The sequence below is a fragment of the Ochotona curzoniae genome, unplaced genomic scaffold, assembly GCF_017591425.1.
Source record: "Ochotona curzoniae isolate NIBS_2020 unplaced genomic scaffold, NIBS_Ocur_1.0 contig_1274, whole genome shotgun sequence".
NCBI classification, from domain to species: domain Eukaryota; kingdom Metazoa; phylum Chordata; class Mammalia; order Lagomorpha; family Ochotonidae; genus Ochotona; species Ochotona curzoniae.
Genome location: NW_024465023.1, coordinates 13732636 through 13758612, shown reverse-complemented (window position 1 = coordinate 13758612; position 25977 = coordinate 13732636). Strand labels below are relative to the sequence as shown.

General features: G+C 38.4%; 1 protein-coding gene across 12 annotated transcripts in view; it reads left to right on the top strand.

Annotated features, from left to right (window-relative positions):
* The window catches only part of USP9X (ubiquitin specific peptidase 9 X-linked), a 107652-nt gene that overhangs the window by 57808 nt on the left and 23867 nt on the right, over window positions 1-25977 (top strand). For all 12 annotated transcript variants that reach the window (XM_040999831.1, XM_040999794.1, XM_040999787.1 and 9 more), the window contains 14 exons: window positions 1515-1610; window positions 2046-2257; window positions 3483-3723; window positions 4335-4484; window positions 6026-6146; window positions 12710-12840; window positions 12994-13272; window positions 15967-16092; window positions 17369-17494; window positions 19169-19335; window positions 21279-21387; window positions 21601-21747; window positions 24144-24290; window positions 24596-24818. In XM_040999831.1, the coding sequence (XP_040855765.1) occupies window positions 1515-1610; window positions 2046-2257; window positions 3483-3723; window positions 4335-4484; window positions 6026-6146; window positions 12710-12840; window positions 12994-13272; window positions 15967-16092; window positions 17369-17494; window positions 19169-19335; window positions 21279-21387; window positions 21601-21747; window positions 24144-24290; window positions 24596-24818 (2275 nt within the window). The remainder of the gene's footprint in view (window positions 1-1514; window positions 1611-2045; window positions 2258-3482; window positions 3724-4334; window positions 4485-6025; window positions 6147-12709; window positions 12841-12993; window positions 13273-15966; window positions 16093-17368; window positions 17495-19168; window positions 19336-21278; window positions 21388-21600; window positions 21748-24143; window positions 24291-24595; window positions 24819-25977) is intronic.

Genomic DNA, 25977 nt, shown 5'->3' with positions numbered 1-25977 from the left:
GTGAGCTTTCCTTTCCCTTATTCCTTACCTGCTGCTGCTGTTATTGTTAACTTAGCATCTGAGTGTTCAGATATGTTTCGAATTTAACCATAATAATCTCATATATAACCAATGGAAGTTAGTGGTCCCCTCTCATTCATTCATTCAGTGTAGAACTGTTTCATCCCCTTCAGTGTTAACTTGGTTTACATTTAACACTAACATAACAGAGGACAAAGACCATTTACGATGGATTGTGAATGTGAATTTGTTGGTGCCTTCTAAGGATATTTTTGAGTACTTGCATGAGTAAATATCATCTGTATGGCTAATATTTCCATCTGTATAACAAAATGCTTTTTTAAACAGAAAACTCCTTTGTTATTTTGTTATTTTGTGTTACTTAAACAAACTGCAGAATAGAAGCCCTTGTTGAAGATAGGATAGCTGTGTTTTTATGCTCAGCCTTTCCGTATTTCTCACCCTTCCTCCTCCCCAAGCCTGTTGTCAGTCTTGATAAGTGTTTAGACATAGTTTTAAAACTATTACTACAATTGCATGAATGGTAAAGATTCATAAAAACTGGAGGTAAAAAAAAAACCAGCCCTTTTATGCTGAGTCATTTGATATAATATTTCCTTTCAGCTAATTTTACGTTGATTTTTGGAAGCTTCACAACTTGGTTATGAGTGCATTAAATTATATTTGTCAAAGCTTATTTTATCCTTAGTAAAGGATATCTCATTCCTAAGTTGCTTTATTGTACAGATTTGGCATTTAGCATTTATTATTTTGTTTCATTCATTTTTACTTCAAGCTTACCTTTAAATAATTGAATGTGTTTAAAAATAACTGTTGGTATGTTTTGGATTTAAATGCCAATCTTAAATATTCCTTGGGACTGAAATTGCTGCACAGCAAGTTAGGCTCCCACTTCCAACTTCCTACACTGCTCCCTACTAATTCCATTGGGAAATCAGCAGGGTGCTTAGCACCCACATGCCTAGACCCCTGCTGTGCATGTAGGAGACCTTGAGAAAGTTTCTGGGTCCCTGCTTTGGCTTATCCCATTCCTACCCACTGAAGTTGTTTGGGGAATGAACCAGTGGATAAAAGAGCTCTTTCTATAACTCTTTAAAACAAATCTTTAAAAAATAAATAGAGCCCAGCACGATAGCCTAGTGGATAAATCCTTGCCTTGCACATGCTGGGATCCCATATGGGCGTTGGTTTGTGTTCCTTTTGCTCCACTTCCCATCCAGCTCCCTGCCTGTATCCTAGGAAGGCAGTAAAGGACAGCCCCCAAAGCCTTGGAACCCTGCGCCTATGAGGGAAACCTGGAAGAAGCTCCTGCCTCCTGGTGATGGATTGGCTTAGCTCGGGCTGTTGGGGCCACTTGGGGTAGTGAACGATCAGATGGAAGCTCTTTCTCTATATATCTCTCTGTGTAAAATCTGACTTTCCAATAAAAATAAATCTTTAAAAAATAAAGTATTTCTTGACAAGAATTAACACTTCAATCTTCTTGAACTTAGGTGGTTATTCAAAGTAATGATGATATTGCCAGCAGAGCTATCGATCTTCTTAAAGAGATATACACAAACCTTGGTCCAAGGCTACAGGTCAATCAGGTGAGACTTCGCATTGAAACTTCTACTATTAGACTTTCAGTAGAACTCTATTGCTTTAAAGAGTTTTTGTTTTAAGCTCTGGATGAACTGGAAATTGTTTCAATTTCTGCCTAAGTATATGTAGAGTAGTCTATTTTTCTTGTACAAAATACAACATAGGTTGATTGGGTTTATTTGAATTTAATTATTTATGTTAATGGTAAAACGACTGTACTGAAGTTACATTGATACTAACAGCCAGTTTTCAAGAGGATTTTTTAAATTACCTTAATACTGGTTTCTTTTTTAAAAACTGACTTGTCTTATCAGCATTATCCTAAGTTGAGGACAGTCTTTAAATTAGCTTATTCCCATCTTTAATTGAATTAATGCTTTATGTTTCCTTGTTCTGTTTTGTAACAACTTGAACAGTCTTATTTGGCCCATTACTTGTAGGTGGTGATCCATGAGGATTTCATTCAGTCCTGTTTTGATCGCTTGAAAGCTTCCTATGACACTTTGTGTGTTTTGGATGGTGACAAAGATAGCATTAATTGTGCAAGACAGGAAGCTGTCCGAATGGTTCGAGTATTAACTGTTTTAAGAGAGTATATAAATGAATGTGACAGTGATTACCATGAAGAGAGAACAATTCTACCTATGTCAAGGTTTGTGAATAACTGATATGTTAGTGTTTATTCTGAATATAGTCTTTTCCTAGCCATTTCATAAAAAATAAGAAATGTTGCATACAGATAAGGAGAGTGAAGAAAATGTTAGTGTCTTGCCCATTAAAACTTATCATTTGATTTTTTTTTTTTTAACATTTTATTTCTTTCACTTGAAAGTGTTTCAGGGAGGGAGGGAGAAGAAGTAGAGTCTGTCTACTGGTTCACTCCCCACATGGCCACAGTGGCCAGAGCTGGCCAGCCCAAAGCTGGGAGCCAGGGGTGTCTTTAAGGTCTACCATGTTGCTGAGGGATTCCAAGGCATTGGACCATCCTCCACGGCTTTTTTAGACTATTAGCAAGAAGCTGGATGGGAAATAAGGTAGGCAGGGCTTGTACCAGTGCCTGAGTACACCCACATAGAATGCTGACACCCACATAGAATGCACATGGGGAGGGTTAAGCTAGTGTGACACCACACTTGACCCTACATCATTTGCATCCTACAGAATCTTTGTAGCCTACAGTCTACTTTTTAGTTTGGTTTGTTTTTTTGGAAGGTATTTTCATTGAGTCCCATTTCTTTGCATTTCTTGTGGATTTTTGTTTTTCCCATTGATATTGCTTCCCATTAAATGCAGCAGTGATAGTTTGCAGTTGAAGTGTCTTTGTTTTGATGTCATTCATTTAAATTTTTTAAGATAAAAGGCATAGTAAGGCTAGAAAGTAATTTAAGAAGAAATCTTAAAAAGATGCCTTGATTTTAGATGATTTAGTAACATTTTTGTTTAGATACCACTTGTAATTTAAGTGACATTTGTAGTGTAGATATCTTCATGAGTTTTTCTCTTAAGGACTCTTTGTTAATCAAACAATTATCTATAAAGCTGTTCCTGGAATCCAATAATCCATTATTTACTAACAATCATATATAGAATGAATTTCGTATTAAGAATTTCTCAATAAATCCATATTTTACTGTTGATGTTTTCAAACTGAATTTTATCTTTAACAGTAGTTTTAATTGGAATGTGATAGTGTAAAAATAAAGTGTTACTCATGTCACTGTTTTAATTTTGTGTAGTTGGATACTTCATATGTTTAACTCACTTGTTTAATAAACATGCTATGTGGAATTTTTCTCAGATTAATATTTTTGGGAGCAAGATTTTTAAAGTCTACTGAATATGATGATTTCATGCCTTTTTCCCTCCTTTTCCCCCAGGGCTTTCCGTGGTAAACACCTCTCTTTCATAGTTCGATTTCCAAACCAAGGCAGACAGGTTGATGACTTGGAGGTATGGTCTCATACAAATGATACAATTGGTTCAGTTCGACGATGTATTCTCAATCGTATTAAAGCCAATGTAGCCCATACGAAAATTGAACTCTTTGTGGGCGGTGAGCTGATAGATCCTGGAGATGATAGAAAATTGATTGGACAATTAAACCTAAAAGATAAATCGGTAAGTATATATAGTTGCCAAGTTTCAGCAAAATCAAATCTGAGACTTTATTTAAGAAATGCTAGGTCTAATTTTATGGCACCCAGTTCAGCTGCTGCTTTACATGTCTACATGGAGTGCCTATTTTGAGTCCTGCTACTCACCTTCTGATTCATCTTGCTGCTGGTGCACCTGAGATTGCAGTAGATGATAGCTCAAATACATATGGAGCATGGATGGCATTATGGGCTCCGGGCTTCTGTCTGGTCCATCTCCATTGACTGCAGGCAATTGTTGAATAACCCAGAGGATGGAGTATCTGTGTGTCTCTCCCTCTTTCCCTTTCCTTTTCTCTTTACCTTTCTTTTTTTGATGTGAATTTAGGATTTGTTATAATGCGCTGTTTGGGGGCATTTAGATTATAACCCTAAATAGACATAATGACCCCCAACAATAAAGGAAAAGTTTTCTAAAACCGTAACAAGTTGTTTTAAGAGATAGTTCTTTTTTTCAAGTGTATTTCTAAATATGAAGCGTGTTTTTTTGGATTTTTAGGTTGGTGTATCACTAAGTTCTTTGTTTCATGGTTTTTTTCCCTAGTGTTTAATATTAACATAATATGTTATTTTCAGCTCATTACAGCTAAACTTACACAAATAAGTTCCAATATGCCTTCAAGCCCTGATAGCTCTTCTGATTCCTCAACTGGGTCTCCTGGAAACCATGGTAATCATTACAGTGATGGTCCCAATCCAGAAGTGGAAAGCTGTTTACCCGGAGTGGTGAGTAGAGAAAGTTTGGAACTACTACATTTAGCGCATTTTATTAGTGTCTGAGAATAAAGAACTTACATAGAATAGTTTTGTTTTATTTTGTTTTTTTCTTCAGGAGCTTGCAATTTATGAGGCAAAGTATCAGTTAACCATCAGCTTTAGAATGATTTCCTCTAATGTGACAGCAGTTGTGGTATAGCGAGTTAAGCAGCCATTTGGGACACCATTATCTGGTGTAAGAATGCATAGATTTGAGTACTTTCTATGCTTCCAGTCTAGCTGATTACTGTTGCATATCTTGGGAGGCAACAGATTATGGCTCAAGTACTAGGGTTTTATGCAACTTATGTGAGATTCAGATGGAGCTGGCTTGAGCTTTGCCCAGGCTGTGCTGTTTAGTCTTTTGGAGAGGGAACCAACAGATAGAAGACCCCTCTAAAAGATGAAACAAAATTTCTTTATAGATACAGTGTTGTTGTAAATGTAGAATTAATCTGTTGTAGAGAATTATAACATTGAATATATACATTTAGAAAAATTATACTCTTGCATTTATACTATGAAATATGTCCTTCCTTTAAAACTTTTTTATGTGTGGAAACACCTGCAGTCTTTCTCAGATCATTTATACATTTTATAAGCGAGGAAACCCAAAGAGACCAATGATTAAAAAGGATTTTTTTTAATGGATATGCTGTAAAGAGAGATCATTACTGATTTGTTCCTTAAATGGCTGTAACAGCCAGGACTGTAGCTTGGAGCTTCATCCTGTTCTCGCACAACGGGTACAGGATCCCAAATACTTCCACTGCTTTCTGGGCACATTCCCAGAGAACTGGGTTTGATGTGGAGTACCTGGGACTGGAACCAGATGTAAGCATCTCACCAGTGACTTAACTCACTGGACTGCATCACTGACCCCTCTCCACAAGAATTTTATTAGCCAAAGTAACTAGCTACTCCAGTATCAAGAATGTGGCTCCTCAAAATTGGATTAGGTATTTAGTATTTTGCCTGGCCACATTTTATATGTCAAGCTGCATGTGTGACAGCTATAATTTAATAGAACAATGAAAGAACTGTCACAAATAGCTAGAGGTGATTCGGATGGCATATTATTCATCATGAAGGAAAGACATGTCTCATAACTGTCCGATTTTTATTGTTTCTAAATAAAACATACCATTTGAAAAAGAATGAGGGAAAGCAGACCATTTCAGAGAGTACAAATGGTATAAGCAGGGGCCGGCATCCAATGTGAGTACATATTTGGGTCCAGACTGTTCTAACTTCTGATCATACTGCTTGCTGATGTGAATGGGAAAGAAGTAGATAGCTTTCTGAGTGCTTGAGCCCTAGCCCCGGACATGGGTCACCTGGATGGAGTTCCAGGCTCTTGGCTTTGGCCTAACCCAGCCTCATACATTGCAGCCATTGGAGGAGTGAATAGAGAATAAGCAAAATTGTGAAGATTAACAAATAGAGACTTTTTGGAGCATTTTGTGTGTGACTAATTTTTAGGTAATTACTGTTTTTATTTTATATTCCAGATAATGTCACTACATCCCAGATACATCTCTTTCCTTTGGCAAGTTGCAGACTTAGGTAGCAGCCTAAATATGCCACCTCTTAGAGATGGAGCGAGAGTACTTATGAAGCTTATGCCACCGGGTAAGCATTTAAAATGTGATAAAGTACAAGCTGGACAAAAAAGGGATATATTTTCAAACTCTGTTTCCTGATGTATCATGCTTTGTGGCATAGACTGCAATAAGACTTGGCAAACTACAACCCCATACTTTGACACGTGGTATTTGTGAAAAAATATATAAATTTTAAGGTCCATAATTAAAGTTTATTAGTACATATCAATACTCAACTTGTTAACATATTGTCACAACTTATGTTGTCTTAAAATAGCAGAATCTAGTAGTTGTGGCAGAGCCCATACGGTTTTTATGCCAATAATACTTAGATACTTACCGTGGAGTATAGTATGAGTCATTTGTGTCATCCAAAGTGTTGCTTTTGTTCTTAGAAACAACCTCTTGCAAATTTTAGCTTTTATTCTTAACATCTGTATATTCCATTATATTTACCAATAGCATCCTGTTACAAGTGTGTTTACTTTTTCAGTAATTTCTATATATCCTCTTGTAATCTCTACATAGTTTTCATCCTTTGCATTATACAGTCTGTCAGTTTCACTGTTATTCTGGAACTTCCCCCAGAGGTGTCTACTACACCTCTGACATTTGGGAACTTCTTTCAAGAATTTTCTGGTGTCAGATCTGTATTTAGTGGCTCCTGTGTCTGGGCCTATGCTTGGTACCTTCAAATTCTGTTGAAATATAGCCTCGTTAGAAAGATATGGGATTGGGCCCGGCACCGTAGCCTAGTGCTAAAGTCCTCACCGTGAATGTGCCAGGATCCCATATAGGTGCCGTTCTAATCCTGGCGGCCCCACTTCCCATCCAGCTCCCTGCTTGTTGCCTGGGAAAGCAGTTGAGGGTGGCCCAAAGCCTTGGGACCCTGCACCCTCATGGCAGACCTGAAAGAGGCTCCTGGCTCATGGCTTCGGATCAGCACAGCTCCGGCCATTCATTGGATAGAAGATCTTTCTCTCTCTCTCTCTCTCTCTCTCAATATATATATATATCTGACTTTGCAATAAAGAAATAAATAAAGCTTTAAAACAACAAAAAGAGACATGGATTGCTTTTATTATTTTCTTCTTTGAGATGAATGTCCTTTGAATGCAGCCCACTGCTCATGTTTCATTTGTAGTTTAGATACAGGATTCAAGATCGAAACTATATACCTCCTAGCTGGTAGTGTACTGGTGAGAAGACCAAAGCCCTCCTGGTTTCTGTTTCTTTGCAAGTGAAATTTGGGGTCTCTTTGAGTTTTGAAATTTCATGGTAATATGCATTGAGATCGGTCTGTTAGTGGTGGATACATAGTGGACTTAAAGATTCCACACTTGTGAGAGAATTGTATTCTTGATACTTACATTGTCAGTATTTTGCTTTTTTGTCCTTGAAAAGTCTAAGTATGGTGTTGAATCTAGTAGATTGTATCATCTTGCCTTTTTTCTCTCATGAACCATATTCTACCTTTGAACTAAAGTCTTCAATGTTACTGACTTTTCTGTCCAGATGTTTTAATGTTAAATTTTTAAGATCTCTGTCTACATAATCCTTTTTCATAGGATTGTTTTTATGAGTACATTCTTCAGCATTTCTGTTCTGACACGTATATTCCTCTCAAACCTAATAATCCACACAGTATGCACTACAAGTAACAGAACTTGAGGAGGAAAATTGATACAGATCATTCAGTTCTGTGCAGCCTGTAAAAAACTTGATAAACCTTATAGGGTGGGGGGTTAGGGCGGGGCACAGCATGTAGTACAGCAAATTATGCTGCTACTTTGGGTATCAGCATCTCATGCCTTAGTGTCCTGCTGGCTCCCAGTTTCCTGCTGATGTGCTTGGGAAACACAGGTATTCAGGAAAGTGGCCCAGTGAAGGGGAAGATTGTTCTCTTTTTCCCTCTGTTCTCTCCCTTGTTTTCCCCTCTTCCATCACTCTACATTTAAATAAATAAATACAATTAGAAAATTGGCAGTAGCCATTATTTTATTATGTATTTCCTACAAGCTGATATGTGTTTGACCAAAATTGCAGAAAGTTAAGGTTGATTCATGGCTATCATCTAAATAACAGACTCCGCGCCACCCCCCCCCCCAGTCTCTTAAATACTGTGCTTAGTTGACAACCTTGTGTCTGTTCAAGATTACACACACGTTTATATGGAAAATATCCTTCATTTTACACTTGTCTATTTTATCATAGTGCCTCTTGTGCAGTGTTGGCAGGACTACCACACAAATGATACTGTTTTCATTGTGTCCTCTGGTGGTATGCAGTATTTGTTTTTCTTTTATTGACAATTGTCATTGAATTTTTTGCCTGGTTACTTCATTGTAAGTTTTTATTTTTTCCTTTTGTAATTTAGGATTTTGTGTAAAGGTACTGGGAAATTGCCCAACTGTACTGTTCTTTACTAGATTTTTCATTCATTTGTCTGTATTTGTGGTAGACTTTTGATTTCTTGTTATATTCAAAATGTTGTGATGTTGCTTTCATTTGTTTTGGTGTTGGAATTAGCTAATCAACCAGCTCGAGCTCCTTCAGGCAGTTATTTTCTTTACGTTCATATGTTCCCCTTATTCTTTGAGAACTTTCGTTCAAGGTTCCAGGATAGTATCTCATATTTTCTAAAATTTCTTTGAATTGGCCGTTAGGAACTCTAATTCCTTGAACTGGAGAATGGTGTTTAAACGATCTGGACACTGCTATTTGCTATTGATGTATTGTTCCGAGGCTAAGTAGAAAGAACTATGGAATGTATGTGTGTTCTGTGCTTACATTTATCATTACTTGCTCCCATGTATACATGAGTGCATTTAAAAATTGTAGAAACATCAGTTCCTCCTAGTTCTGTCTGTTATACATTCCTTCTTGTTGTCTCCGTTTTTGTGTTTATAATTTCCTTCCTTCCTGGCTCCCACCCTCCTTTAAAATATTTTCCTGTTTAATGGATCCTCTTTGCTAATCAGTTATCTGTGCCATCCACCCACCTTTCTGTGTGTAAGACTCCAGCACTGAGTTCTGAGCCTTACTCCAACCCAGGAACATTGCCCTTATTTGCTGGAATTGAATCTTTTTTTTTCTTTTTTAAGATTTATTTAATTTTTTTTTGTTGGAAAGGCAGATATACAGAGAGGAGAGACAGAGGAAAATCTTCTGTCTGATGGGTCACTCCCCAAGCGGCCGCATCGGCTGGTACTGTGCCAATCTAAAGCCAGGAACCTCCTCCAGGTCTCCCACACGGGTGCAGGGTCCCAAGACTTTGGGCTGTCCTCGACTGTTTTCCCAGGGGGTCACAGGCAGGGAGCTGGATGGGAAGCGGGGCTGCCGGGATTATTACCGGCGCCCATATGGGATCCCGGGCGTGCAAGGCAAGGACCTTAACCACTGCGCCACCGCGCCGGGCCCAATAAATAAATCTTAAGAGACTTATTTTTTTTTAAAGGCAGATTGCAAAGAGAGAAGAAAAAGATCTTTCATCCTCTGGTTCACTTCTCAAATGACCACAATGACCAAAACTGAGCTGATCCAAAGCCAGGAACCAGGAGTTTTTTTGGGGTCTCTCGCATGAGAGCAGGGTCCTAAGGCCTTGGGGCTTTCCTGCACCTCCTCCCCTGTTTCCCAGGCACATTAGCAGGGAGCTATGTAAGTAGAGCACCCAGGATTCAAACAAGCCCATATGGGATGCCAGCACCACGGAGTTAGCCTATTATACTACAATGCTGGATCCTGCATAAATTTTTTTAAGGAAAAAACAAACATGACTGGAATAGGGCACTGAGTTCGTGGTTTGTAGACCCAGTTACTTGAGCAAACACCACTGCCTCCAAAGTTCTGCATTAGGAAAGTAGAATCGGTAGCTAGAGTGTTGGACATGGGCACTTTAATCACTCAGCTAAACACTCAGGTGTCCACTGAACTTTGATACTCCAAGATGTGGTCACTGGAAGCACTGAATACAGACTGTACCCAACGCCTTTTTAAAAATACAGTTTCATTTTCCCCCAAGCACTTTGTCTTTCTTAAGCAAATGTTTAAACTTGTCTAGGTATTTCTCATTTTTCTCAACCATTTCTCATTTTGGTGAAGGAGGGAAAGTGAAAGTAAAAATCTGATGGCTAACTTAAATTAATCCTGGGATGCTGTTTTTGTTCAGTAAAGTGAGAAACCTTCGACCTTCTTGGCTTCATCAATCTGTTGGCGGGGTAGAAACTTGCTTGTTAATCAGACTTCAGTCTCTGTTTTTAGTCCTTGGAGTTGTCTGTTCCTTCTCAAGTGCTTGTAATTTTCAGATGTCATCTTTTCTATGGTACAGTGGGGTGCTACGTTACAGGATGCCCTCTCCTCTTCTTTACCTCCAAAAGCATTTCGTGGTTCGAGTAAACCTATCTTCTAACCTGTCTGTACCATTGTGAACTTGGTCACACCTCTTTGTTGTTGCGCCCCCTCTTTTGTGTCCTTTTGATTTTCTGTTTTTATATTTTACTTTAAATTTTAGTATGGCTTTAAGGATGCATTCCTGATAAAATACAGCTTGTTGCAGCATTTTTGGGGAAGGTTTATTTTTATTTGAAAGGCAGAACAGAAGAGGTCTTTCATCTTCTGGTTCACTCCCCAAATGGCCTCAACAGCCAGAGCTAAGCTGGTATGAAGAAGCCAGGAACCAAAAGCTTGTTCCAGATCTCCCATGTGGATGAAGAGTTCCTAGGACTTGGCCCATCCTCTGCTGCTTTCCCAGGCTGTAAATAGCAGGTTGGATCAGAAGTGGAATAGCCAGAACAGGAACTAATACCCATATTGGATGCTGTCACTGTGATTGGAGGTTTAAGATGAGACAATGCTGTACTTGTCCGTGACAGTATATTTTATAGGTTTAGATAATTCTCTTTTTTTAAAGATTTATTTATATTGGAAAGTCAGACATAAAGAGAAAAGATACAGACAGCGCTTCCATCCACTGGTTCACTCCTTAAGTGGCCACAACAGCTGGAGCTGAGTGATCCAAAGCCAGGAGCCTGGAGCTTCTTCTGAGTCTCCTATGTGGGTACAGGGTTCCAAGGCTTTCAGTTTTCCTCAACTGCTTTCCTAGGCTACAGACAGGGAGCTTGATAGAAAGTGAAGCAGCCAGGACACGAACTGGCATCCAAATGGGATCCTGACACGTGCACGGTGAAGACTTTAGTCACTAGGCTACCATGCCTGGTCTTTAAATGATTCTTAAAACCTTGCGATTCTGTTATTTCCTTCTTCCAAAGTAAGCATCTTGTTAGCCATTTTCATCTTGTTTTCTCATTCCTATGAACAGAACCCGTTTACATATTAGATTCTGGATCCTCTCATTTCACTAATGCTTGTCTGTTATACTATTTAGAATTTACATATTACTATTGTTTCAATTTACTTAGTGACAATAGTTACTTCATGTGTATTCAGTTTTCGCCCTCACAGCATACTTTAAAACAAAACCCACTGTTTGGAATTTAGTACCACTAGATGGCAGGAGTTAGCTCATTGCCGGCAGCTGAGTTAGAAAACCTGCCAGTCTTTTTTTCTGCATTTTGTATAATCAGGTAGCTTCGTTTGAAACATTCGGCCTTTGGAAAAGACTGATGAATTCAACTTTGAATTCAGATAAACTTGAATACAAATTCTGATCATTGTGGTTGTTACTCTGTAACCCTAGATGTAAATTTTCTTAGCTCTTCAGAACTTTCTTGCCTATAGAAGTGGGCTGATATGTTGTTAAAGTAGATGAATATGGGACCTCTCGCCCTAGTGACTGACACTTTTAAAATGCTAACCCACTCTTGCTGATTCATAGGACAGCTATGCAAAAGGAGACAGGCGCTCTTCGAAAAAATAGTTATGGATTTTGTACTAATTAAATATATGTGAATTGTTTTGTTTTTAGGGAATAATCTGGCAACATGTCACATCTTCAACTTTACATTGAATTTTTTAAGCTTGTATTTTTTCAAAGCTTTATTTATTTTTATTGGAAATGCAGATTTTACAGAAGAGGAGACAGAGAAAGATCTCCCATCCATTGGTTTACTCCCCATGTGGCCACAATAGCCAGCGCTGAGCAGATCCAAAGCCAGAAGCCAAGAGGTTCTTCTGGGTCTGCCATGCGAGTACAGAGTCCCAAGGACTTGGACCATCCTCTCCTGCTTTCCCAGGCCACATGCAGGGAGCTGGAAGGGAACTAGAACAGCCAGGACACAAACCGGCATTTTCAAGGCGAGAATTTAGCCACTTGAGCTATTATGTTGGACCCTGCTTACAGTATTTTTTATGGTAAAACAATTGTAAGGATATAGTTTCTAGAATCTTCAGTTAAAAAAAAACCGGGGCTGATGATGTGGTACCATGATTAAAAGCCACTGTGTATATATTTGGGTGCCAGTTCTAGTCTGTTTTGTTTCAGAAGATCTGTACAGGTTTGGTTATGTCTTAAGAACTTGGAGCCTATAGATCAAACTCACACTCTATTTGAGAAGTCTAAATTATATCAAAATTGAAATGTTCTGAACAAACAAAATTACTTTTTATTTCATGCCATGTCTCTTTTTCTTACAGATAGCACAACAATTGAAAAATTAAGAGCTATTTGTTTGGACCACGCCAAACTTGGAGAAAGTAGCCTTAGCCCATCTCTTGATTCACTTTTCTTTGGTCCTTCAGCCTCACAAGTGCTATACCTAACAGAGGTTGGTTTTTTACTTTTGAATCTATTCCACTTGTGCATGAAATCAAAATATTTTTGTTAGTGATGATGGGAAGGAAAACAAAGGAAATTGTTAAATTAGTTTTTAGAAATCTTGTAATACAACATGCCTCTCCCTTTTTTCTGCTTTTTCCAGGTAGTCTATGCTTTGTTAATGCCTGCTGGTGCACCTCTGGCTGATGACTCCTCTGATTTTCAGTTTCACTTCTTGAAAAGTGGTGGTCTGCCCCTTGTCCTGAGTATGCTAACCAGAAATAACTTCCTACCAAATGCAGATATGGAAACTCGAAGGGGTGCCTACCTCAATGCTCTTAAAATAGCCAAACTCTTGCTAACTGCCATTGGTTATGGCCACGTTCGAGCTGTGGCAGAAGCATGTCAGCCAGGTGTTGAAGGCGTGAATCCCCTGACATCGGTAATACACACTTTTAAAAAAATCTTTTTATTATAATAGATAATTTTTTAAGTCAGGTTTCTCAGCAGCTCCACAGTCCAAGATTGACTTAGAGTGTTATAAGTTTGTTTCTAGAGTTTAAAGATTTTCCTTTGCTCTATTTGTGATATAGCAACATTCTTCATTTGGCTGTGCTATTGATTTGAGAAAATGTTTTCTTTCTTCCCACTTAAATCCTCCTTCACCTTTCAGCAACCCGAAAACCTTTTCATATAACTCACCAGCTTGAGTAAGGCAGATGTATAAAGATACAAATAGTAATTAAGACATATCATTGATTGAGCCCATTGCCAAGCTTCCCTTCTACTTTAGTGGACTGAACTTCCAAGTCTGAGCTTATTTTGACCTCACCTTTGCCTTGGTGGAACCCTTGATTCGTGTCACCAGACATTCTCAAATACATATAACAGAATTTGATGCTTCTCTATTAGAGGTCAAACTATGCGAGTAACTATAACTGAAATCTTAGCTCTTTTGTAAATGTCATAAATGATGGTTTTACCCAGTTCTTGGTAGAAGATAAAAGTTTCAGTAATAAAGATTTTCTTTAGAATAGCTTTGGTCTTGAGGCGATTGCAATGTTGATAATTACAATTGTCACATATAATTGTTTAAACAATGGCTGAAGTATTTCCAGGTGGAATTATAATAGGATTTACTTGAACAGTTCTGAAGTTAGGGAAGGGAATAGGTGAAACAGTTTTGATCCATTGGTAATAGTAGTAGAAGCTGAACGATGGTTACATAGAAGTTTATTATACTATTATTGCTCTGTTTTCATATTTAGAAATTAGGAAGTGAAATGTTATATTGTTTTGCATTGTTGGTGTCTTTGTTAGCTTTTTTTTTTTTTTTTAAGATTTATTTTATTGGAAAGTCACATTTACACAGAGAAGGAGAGGCAGAGAAAGATCTTCATCCACTGGTTCACTCCCCAAGTAGCCACAGTGGCCAGGTCTGAGCCCCGTCTGAAGTCAGGATCCAGGAGCTTCTTCTGGGTCTTCTGTGTGGGGGCAGGGTCCCAAGGCTCCGCTGCTTTCCCAGGCCACAAGCAAGGAAGCTGGATGGGAAGTGGAGCAGCCAGTGTGGGATCCCAGCCAGTAGGCTGCCATTCCAGTATGGGATTTAGCCACTGGGCTGCTACTCCAGGCCCAGCATTTTTTCTAAAACTATTGTTATTAGGTTATAATAAGATTCTTGTTAGGAATAAAAAGATTTGATCCCTGAGAGTGGTGCTTTAATGAAGTATACAGAAAATATTTACCTTTCTCCAGTGTTGATTCTAAGATTGTGCCATGCTGAGTAAAAGGTACATAATAGCCTTTAATCTCATGGAGCTCACAGTAGGGAGTTAAATGTAAAATTACTAGTATAGCAATGTCTTAAATAACGTTTTACATAAATTTACAATATATAGGAAAGGAGTTACAACTTGAAAGTAATCAGAATTGCTTGGCTACTAGCTACTTGATAGAATTCCTCTTTTTTTTTAAGATTTATTTATTTTTATTGGAAAGGCAGATATACAGACAGAAGGAAAGACAGAGAGGAAGATCTTCCATCCAATGATTCATTCCCCAAATGACCGCAACAGCCAGTGCTGCGCTGATCCGAAGCCAGGATCCAGGATCTTCCTCCAGGTCTCCCACACAGGTGCAGGGCCCCAAGGCGTGGACTATCCCTGACTGCTTTCCCAAGCCACAGACAGGGAACTGGATGAAAAATGGAGCCACTGGAATTAGAACCTTAGGCACTAGGCCAACATGCCAGGCCCAGAATTCGTCTTTTTCTTTATCCTTCCTTCCTTCCTTCCTTCCTTCCTTCCTTCCTTCCTTCTTTCTTCCTTCCTTCCTTCCTTTTTTCTATTAAATTTTTATTTATTTATTTATTTTTGAATTCATCTTTCTTTCATGGCCTTGAGCTTAGTTGGGAGCCCATTTTGTGGTAATGGCTCACATCGTATATCGAGTACTATTTCAGGTTCCAGCTGCTTTTGTATCCCATCTAGCTCCCTGCTAATGTGCCTGGGAGAAGAACAGCAGAGGATAGCCCAATTGCTTGGGTCCTCGCCACCCGCATGGGAGACTCAGGTGGAATTCCAGGCTTCTTCAGAGTTTTCAGGCCATTGCAGCCATTTGGGAAGTGAAGCAGCAGATGACAGAGACCTCTCTCTCTCCCTGCTTTTCGAATAAATTATTTTAAGACTTAATTACACCATTAAGCTAAAGCACTGGTACTTTTTATATACTGCTCCTGTTAAGAACTTAATAATAATGAGGAATTCAAGCCTCTTCTGTCTAGCCGTATGTATGTAAAAGATGTATGATGGCTTTTCTGAATTTTAGCTGAGGTTGGAACCATTAAGTTCATTTTCTCCTTTATCTCTTACAATTTAAACAGAGGCTGGATGCAGAAATGTAAGTTGGATTGCTCTATATTGGAGGTTTGCAGAGACATGTGGCATTCCAGTGTAATAGAGAAAGAAAGCCCACTCTTGCGGCTGCTTCAAATGCTTTCTGTAAAAGTCACCACAGATTCTAGAATGTGTATATGGAAGGTGATCATCCTGAAGGAGTGTTGATGGATGAGAAGCAAATTACTTAATCTGTTTATATGGAAATTATTTACTCTAAATAAAATGGTTAACTTTTTCAGGTCAACCAAGTTACTCATGATCAGGCCGTGGTGCTTCAAAATGCTCTTCAGAGCATTCCTAATCCATCATCTGAATGCATGCTTAGAAATGTGTCAGTTCGTCTTGCTCAGCAGATATCTGATGAGGTTAGTATTATAAAGTATTTTATTACATCTTATAAATTACAAAGTATTATGTGTGTCAGGTTTATTGTGTTGTATGTTATAAAAGTTATAAGGACACTTGAATTCTTCTAGATCCATTTATCTATCACTCCGATCTGAATGTCAGTTTTATCCATTAATATCAGTACTTTGTTCTTAATCAACTTGATGTGCAATAAACAGAGTCCCTTTAAAGCACACAGGTCAGTGAATTTTGGACAAATAAAATGTGTAAAACTGCTGTCACAGTCAAGACAAGAGTCTTGCCATCACTCTTGATGCCCCTTTGCAGTCTTTTTTTCCCCCTTCATTTATAACCCCAGAGAACCATTGGTCTTTTTTTGGCCCTATGGGGTAATTTTCATTTTCTACAATTTTAAATGAATTCTATGGTGTGAAATTTTTGTGTATGACTTTTAAGAAAAATAATACAATTAACTATTTTCTGTGAGTTAGGTCTTTTTTGTTTAATTGGTGGTATCATAGTGAATATTCCACACTTTGTCCATATATTTAAGGAAGAATGCTTGAATGTTTTCTCCTTCGTTTTATCTGAATAAAGCTGCTGTGAGCATTCTGAACAAATATTTTTGTGGACACAGTGAAATGTCACCTTTGTGGTGTTTTCTTTTTTAGAACTTAAGAAAATAGTGCAGGACCAGATACTAAATGGAAAACCATTGCTGCTTTTTTTGCCTTTTTGTTTCTATTGGAAAGTCAGATTTGCAAAGAGAGGGAGAGACAGAAAGATCTTGAGTCCACTGGTTCACTCCCCAACTGAGTTGATCCAAAGCCAGGAGCTGCTTCTGGGTCTCCTCTAGAGGTGCAAGGTCCCAAGGCTTTGTGCCATTCTCTATTGCTTTTCTGGACATAAGCAGGGAGCTGGAAGGAAAGTGTTTAGCAGACGGGATAGGACACATGCAGGGCGAGGATGTTAGCCACTAGACTACCCCTGTTTTTGTTTTCTTTTTGGGGGGTTATTGTGTTATTTTTGTTTTTGTTAATGTTTACATAGTTGATGAGGGTGGGAAGGGTTGAGGATCAGGGGAAAGTGGGTGAGACCATTGTTTGCACATTTTTTCTTCCTGTATATGGGAATGTTTTTGTTTTCAATGGGAAAATTCAGTTAGGGAAACCAGAGACCATGTTACTCATTCATAGCAGTTCCAGTTTCCTTTATAAGAAAAAATGATTTTTATTTTTGTGGTGATTATTGTACTCCTATATTTTAACAGCAGTTTTGAATTCTGTTTTGCAGGCTTCAAGGTATATGCCTGATATCTGTGTGATTAGAGCCATACAGAAAATTATTTGGGCATCAGGGTGTGGGACATTGCAGCTAGTATTTAGCCCAAATGAAGAAATCACTAAAATTTATGAGAAGGTAAGAAATATCACAGAAATATATTCCTTTTAAATAATGTATCTTAGAAATAGTTCAAAATTAACTGGTAGGTGTATTCAAAAATTTAGTAAAATCTTATTTTGAAAATAACTTAAATTTCTTGCCATGTAACTGCTTTTTAAATGAAAATGCCATTTTGTGCTTCTTACTAGCATTGTAGATAACTAATACTAAATTTTTTAAAATAAATTTTAAAAAAATTTTTTAATAGGAAGATTGTTTCTCTCATTCTTTATTCTTGCATTATCTTTCTGTCCTGTGTAAATATTGGTCCAGTCACCTGTAAGTTGGTGTCATGGAATTTTTTAAACTTGTTTTCTTAAAGCAGTCTGAAAGTGGGAAGGGTGCCAGCCATTTAGGTATCATCCATGGCATTCTCTTAGATCACCTAATTTGCAGAAGTGAAGCTGTGCTTGGTTCATTGATTTCCTGTCATATGTACCTAGCCCTGATAGCCGCTACTCCAATATTTAGAAGAAATTGAGTCACGTTTCTTCTGAAAATCTTGATTTGCCCACAATACATATTGATACCCATTATAACCTTTGTTGTACAGCCTTGGGTATTCAGTCCACAAATGAATGAATGAATGTTTCATGTACTAGAGTTAATACATATTTTTAGCTTTAAAAATCTTTCAGAATCTTGTCCATGTCATTTAATTTTGAATAAACTGACTCTAAAAGCAAGCTAGATAATGAAGTAGTCAAAAAGTACCTAACCAGTAGGCCAGAGTAGTTCTTGAGAAATAATGATCATTGATGGAGACGTACACAACTAGGACAAAATAGCTGGTGCGCTCATTGACTTCCTTCAGTCTTTCTTCAAATGCAGCACAATATTAGAATTACACTTAATGTATTTGCCATCTTATTGCAGTAATCCTTACCTTTGCCCGTGGGAACACATTCAAGACCCCTAGTGGGTGCTTAGGGATATTACTAAACCCCATATACACTGTGTTTCTCTTCATATATAGGTTTAGTCTATAGGTACAGTGAGAAACATAAAAGTAACCTTATTATGAAATAGGCCAGTTTCATCAAAAATTATGTGAATATGATTTCTCAAATTATCTATTATACTAATTCTTCTTGAATATGAGATGGTATGGTCCCTACACAAGATGAAGGCTGGTGAATAGTGGACTTACTATTGTGATACTATTAGGCTAGCTGCTTAAAATTTGTTTGAGCACAGCACTGCCATACAATAGTCAATCTGATAACCAAGACAGCTAGCTGTAATTATTAAATAATAGTAACATTCACAGTGGGAATTTGCTGGACAAAGGAGGGGAAGTTCACATCTAGTGGGACAGAATGGGATGGTTAGTGATTTTTATTCTGATTATTACACAATTTTAAATTTATGGATCACTTATTTCGAGGTGTTTTCCCTTTAATACTTTGGAACCATGATTAATGACAGGTAGTATAACAACCATAGAATACAAGCATGCAGATAAGGAAGGGCACTGTGATTACTATATAATCATTTCCAAACCGGTCCAAAGAAGGACCTCAGGAGTTGCAGTAAACCAACTGAAGCCAAGTGGTCCATATGAATAACTTTTAAGCAGTAGCCAGAAATTGTCTGAAATTTTTCTTAAGTGCTTTTCGAGATGATTTATTCCCAATTAAAATTTCACAGACTAATGTAGGCAATGAACTGGACTTGGAAGATGAGCAGGTTTGCTGTGAAGCATTGGAAGTGATGACCCTGTGTTTCGCCTTGATTCCGACAGCCTTAGATGCTCTTAGTAAAGAAAAGGCTTGGCAGACATTCATTATCGACTTACTGTTGCACTGTCATAGCAAGTAAGTACCTCCTTTAAATATAAACAGACTGAAGAGTAAGCGGAAGTATTTCATGTTGGCATAATGCATTCCAGAAATGGAGTATTTTTCTCTGTAGCATGTTGATTCTAAAGAAAATATTATTTAACAATTTTTTTGCTAATTGTATATTTGTTTGGCTTTCGTCTTTGCAGAATGCCAGCATATTCTCAAAGTACTTAGAATTCTAGTTTCCAAATTTGGTTTACAAGATTTTATTAATATGTCATTGGTTGCCTATCTTGAATTTCTAAACTGCAGGGTTTTTTAATTAAACTTAATTTGTAGTGGAATCCATGAGCCTAGAATATTGTGAGAACTTTTGCAGTATCAAAATCTTCATTTCCATTTCAGAGACATTTAATCAATGACACTAATTTTGCTTCCAGCTTGGTTTTCGTATAAATTAGATGTACAGATATATAAATAGATAAATTTGCATAGTCATAGTTTTGACCCTCATGTGTATTTAAGACAACTTGGATTCTAGTTACTATCTTCATTGTAATTAATCTCTCTTGTATTCATTTTGTGAAAGAATATTTACTTTAGTGTTCTGCCACATGCCATTCACCCACGAATTCAATAAAGAAGGGTTAGTGTTAAGTCAATATAAGCAGTTTGCAAACGTGAACACTAGTGATTAATAAGTAATGTCCCCCAAAGACATTTGACTTGCTACTCCTGGCATGTTACTTTCAGAACAAAACATTCCGATTTCATGCATACATCAGTGAAGGATAAAAGGGTGAAAGGAGGTTCATGGAAGTCAGGTCAACAGCCAGAGGCTATGAGATGGGCTATTAGACTAAATGTGTAACATCAAGTTCTTTTTATTTGAACTATAAAATTGGATTCTGAACTTCCTTAGAGCTAGCAGAAATGCCCCAGATGTAGTTTGTGATGGCAGTAAGACACATGTCCACTTATTTTCTAGAAAGTTTATTCTTTTATGGAAACAGGCCACCATCTTACAAATAATGCAGTATGTGGCCCTCTTCCCCAGTGTTTGTTTCACCTGGCCTGAGGTAGAAACTGAAAATAGGCATCTCTAACAGGTTTGCAAATAATGGTCATCTAGAGACCGGGCTTTTGAAACTACTAGTATAGTACAAGATACATTTATAGCAAAATGCTCAATCTGATTGTAACACAATTCCCACAGATCAGTTCCAAAGTACCATGAAATGGAAATTCTGTAAACAGCTAAAAGGATGTGTGAAGATTACTCTAGAGCATTTTGTATATAAAGGAACATTTCTAGCCTATTGTGAAAGAAGCTTTATTAGGGCCCAGTGCGATGCCTCAGTGGCTAAATCCTCCCCTTGCAAGTACCAGGATCCCATTCTGGTCACCAGTTTGTGTCCTAGCTGTTCCACTTCCCATCCAGCTCCCTGCTTGTGGCCTGGGAAAGCAATAGAGGATGGCTGTGGCTCTGATCCAATCCCAGTGCCTGCTCTTGCAGGCATTCACCCTGAAACAGCCAACAGGAACATTTATACAAATTTTTCTCTTCCCAACTCCTCCCCTCCCTTCCCTACCTTAAAAAAAAAAATGTGTTGAGGCCAGCACCGTGGCATAGCAAATTAAGTTGCCACCTGCAATGGCAGCATCCCGTATCAGAGTACACGTGTCCTAGCTACTCTACTTCCAGCTCAACCTCTTGCTAATTTCCCTGGGAAGGCAGTGGATAATGATCTGAGTGCTTGAGTCCTTGCCACTCAAATGGAATACCCAGATGGAGTTTAGATAGGACAATCCCCAACTGCTGTGACCATTTGGAGAAGGACCCAGTAGATGGATGAAAAATATATTTCTCTCTCTTTTTTTTTTTTTTTTTTTTTCTCCCCTCTCTCCTCTCTCTGAGCCTTTCAAATAATTAAGTGAACTTAAAACAAAAACTAAATGAAGTGTTTTTCTTACAGGACTGTTCGTCAGGTGGCACAGGAACAGTTCTTTTTAATGTGCACCAGATGTTGCATGGGACACAGGCCTCTAATTTTCTTCATTACTCTGCTCTTTACCGTTTTGGGGGTGAGACTTTTAAAATACGCTTATCAGTATGATCTGTATCCTTAGAATAACACTCAGGAACTAATTGTTCTGTTTGCATTGAAATTAGATCAGTCTTTGTTTAATAAGATAATTTCTCAACGTTATTTTAGCCTTCTGTTGTTAACTGTGGGTTTCTTAAAGGTTGATTGTATCCATGACCTTATAAATCTGTGTTGATTTGATTGCTTTCAGAGCACAGCCAGAGAACGAGCTAAACATTCAGGCGACTACTTCACTCTTTTAAGGCATCTTCTTAATTATGCTTACAACAGTAATATTAACGTACCCAATGCTGAGGTTCTCCTCAACAATGAAATTGATTGGCTTAAAAGAATTAGGGTAAGTTGTCATTATACTGTTGATCGTATTATTCATATTTGCTGTTTGATTATTAGGTGGTTCATGGTTTTGTTAAATAGAAAAAATAAAACCGACAAGAAAATAGTCTTCAATGTTGAATACATGATCTCCAAAGTAAATGCTTTAATTGTACATAAAATGTTTTGCTTGCTTATGACTTGGAGTACTGATGTTCAGTTTCCTCCATTGTAGTATTTTAACCCTTTTGTAAATTCTCATCTTTTTTTAGAAATACTTTAAATTTTTTTTGATCAAAAATGAGTAAGATGACTTAGAATTTTTTTGATCCTCAGCTGCACACTTACTCTTGGGTATAATTATTACAAGAATTAATTAATTGATTTTTGCATCATTCAGCCTTTAATGTCCAAAAGAGGCAAGAATGCAGAGCTTAGATGTGGCAGGGTGTTGGCCCTGCTCCAGAAATGAGGGAGATGAACACAAACCAGACACTTCCGAACAAAGATTTGGACATTCATTAAAAAATAAAACCTAAAGTCAAGCATTCAAATCTTGTTCCCACTGAGGGGTTTGATAGCACCACCCCAGTGTCCACCCTCCCTTGCTAGCATCACAGAGAAAACTCAGCACAACCTAGTTAGGGGAGGGCGCATTCTCTGGCTTCCCCTCCAGCCCCAAGAATGGACTGGGAAAATTAAGAATGAGCTGGATCTGGGCCCGGCGCGGTGGCGCAAGTGGTTAAAGGTCCTCGCCTTGCACGCCCGGGATCCCATATGGGCGCCGGTTCTAATCCCGGCAGCCCCGCTTCCCTTCCAGCTCCCTGCCTGTGGCCCGGGAAAGCAGCAGAGGACGGCCCAAAGCTTTGGGAACCTGCACCCGCGTGGGAGACCTGGAAGAGTCTCCTGGCTTCGGATCGGCATAGTATCGACCCGTTGCGCTCACTTGGGGAGTGAATCATCGGACGGAAGATCTTCCTCTCTGTCTCTCCTCTCTGTATATCCGCCTTTCCAATAAAACAATAATAAAAATAAATCTTTTAAAAAAAAAAAAAAGAATGAGCTGGATCCCCACCCCACCCCCAATGTCAACCCTACGTACGAGTTTTGAATGTCTTAAGAATTGGCAATTCAATCAGCAGTGATTATCCCGAACCCCACCCCATCAACAGACATGAATTCCCTTGCGTGTTGCTTGGAATCTCTTCCCATGCACAACCCTGTACTAGTGTCTGCCGTCACCACTCCAAGACTGACCTTCCTTCCAAAGTTCCCTTTCTCTGTCCACTCTGTTTTTGAATTCCATCTTCCATCCCCACCTCCCAGAGGCTGTAATGACTGAGACAAGCTCCAGGGCAGATGGGGTGTGGCCAGTTCTCTGGGGGTCCCCCTAAAGCCTTTCCAGGAATCAGTTGGCCATACAGGCAAAGTGTTGGGCTACATGACTGAGGGAAGGGGCGACACTCATCTTTACCCCCAACCATCTCCAGAGGTTCCTAACCATATGCCTTTGAGATTCTATACTGTCCTGCCCCCTCCCTCCTCTTTATCCCAAACCCACGCACACATGTGCACACACACACACAAACACATGTACACACAGGATGATCAAGGGAACCACTGATTTGATTTGATTGCTAAGAGCTAACTAAGAACTAGTGACCAGAATTCCCTTGCTAGCCAACTAACAACAGGGGCTGCTCAAAGAGCACTCCAGAGGAATGAGAAAACTGAGGGCTAAGCAGGGAACAGACGGAAGGCAAGAAGAAAAGAATGTAAAGGGAAAATGTCGAACAAATCTGAACCCCCAACATGTTCCTAGCATCATCTCTAGTAGGAAGAACTGAAGACACTCCACGAAGACGCTCAGCCCTTACTTATAAATTCTGACAGACAAATTCTGCAAAAAAAAAAAAAAATTGTAGTTTTTTTTTGCTTTCGGATAAGCACTTCTTTATTCATTTGTAAAGCCTACTTTTAGAACGATTCTGAAGAAAAATTTGCTTGAATAGAAGGGTTTGGAGGAATTTTCTCATATCCCTCAGCTCTGACTCCTTCCTCCTTTTCAACATCCCTTAAAAGAAACTATTTGATGAGCCCAGTGTGATGTTTTAGAAGCTAAATCTTTGGCTTGCACGACACACTAGGATCCTGTCTGGGCAACAGTTTGTGTCTCAGCTGCACCATTTCCCATCCAGCTCCCTGCTCATGGCCTGGGAGAGCAGCAGAGGATGACCCAAAGCCTTGGGACCGTGCACCCGCATGGGAGACCTGGAAGAAGCTCCTGGCTTTGGATCATCTCAGCTCTGGCCATTGCAACCACTTGGGGAGTGAACCAGTGGATCTTTGTCTCGTTTCCTCTGTAAATCTGCCCCTCTGATAAAAATAAATTTTTAAAAAGTTATGTTTCTTTGACAGGATGATGTTAAAAGAACAGGCGATACAGGTGTTGAGGAGACCATCCTGGAAGGCCACCTTGGGGTAACAAAAGAACTATTAGCCTTTCAAACTCCTGAGAAAAAATTTCATATTGGTTGTGAAAAAGGAGGTGCTAATCTAATTAAAGTAAGTTCTGTGTTCCTAGCCCAGAAAAATCATAAAACCTTAAATACTTGTCATCTAATTTATATGATTAGTTTATAGTATCATATATTTCTGTTGTCTTGACCTTTTTTGTTAAGTGCTATAGTTCTTTCTTAGTATGTATTTTTTTTAATCCTGGGGAATTGAATATATTTGAGTAAGGTATGTTTTGAAATAAAATCTTAAGTTCTGTGCAGTAATGTAAAAACCATTGCCTTCTAAGACATTTCTTTCTTTGCCTGAAAGTATGTATCTTTGCTAACGTGTAATTCTTTTTTCAACTCCAGGAATTAATTGATGATTTCATCTTTCCTGCATCTAATGTTTATCTGCAATATATGAGAAATGGAGAGCTCCCAGCTGAACAGGCTATTCCAGTCTGTAGTTCACCAGCTACAATTAATGCTGGTTTTGAATTACTTGTAGCATTAGCTGTTGGCTGTGTGAGGAATCTCAAACAGATAGTTGATTCCTTGACTGAAATGTATTACATTGGTACAGCAATAACTAGTAAGTATTTCACAATGTAATAAATGATTAGTAATTCTGTTATTTCAAATTCTTTTCTCATTCTTATAAACGTGCTTTTGTTTCATCAGTTAAACTATTTTTTACAAGTCAGTATATAACCAACCATTATAAGCAAGAGAGCCTGTATTAAGTTAATTTTTCAAATTCATTAAATGTTTTCTTGTCAGTAACACAAATATTTGGCAAAGTAAACATCATTCTGTTAAGTCTTAATTAAAACCCAAACTCCAGAATAATAAGCAGCCAAATTCCCGAGTTCTAATTAGAAAGCTTATTTATGCTTGCTTTGAAAAGGTCCCCACTCAGAAAGTCTTCAAACATTGTTTTCTTGTGAGTTCTACGAATATCTGAATCTGAAAGATTAGAATGTATGCTTTATGTTCTCAGGTAATAACAATAACAAGCTCCTGAAATAGAGCACAACACAGATGCTAGACCTTTCATGTAAGGCACTTAACGCTCACGAGCGTTAAGGACAGGGAATCAGAAAAAGAAATGAACACAAAAGCGAAGCAGTTTTGTTTGTTTGTTTGTTTTTGTTTTCTTTAAAGATTTATTTATTTTTGTTGGAAAGTCAGATATCCAGAGAGGAAATTGTGGCCACCGGACCCAAGCTGAACTGAAGCCATATGGGAGCCAGAAGCTTCTTCTGGGTCTCCCACACGGGTGCAGGGTCCCAAGGCTTTGGGACGTCCTCGACTGCTTTCCCAGGCCACAAGCAGGGAGCTGGATGGGAAGTGGGACTGCCAGGATTAGAACCGGCGCCTATATGGAAATCCCAGCACATTCAAGGCGAGGACTTTAGCAGCTAGACTACCACACCGGGCCCAGAGCAGTTTTTAAGAGAAAACCACAATCTATAGCACAAGAATGTAATTGATTACAGTGGGCTTTAGAAGATCAGATTATTTTTTATATTTCAGAATATATTTCAGAATATAAGAAAGTTTACAGTAACCTCTTGGGAGCTTCTGATTAAACTGCTTAAAAGTTTAAAGATTTATTCTGTCAAGTCTGTAGTGATAGGGGTCTTTTGTTTTAAGTAGTGTGTTTCTATGGTAAAACATTTCAATTACTAAAGAGTATACAGTACGAAGTATTCCTGCCCATTTGTTCCTTCAATTACCTTTGATATCTA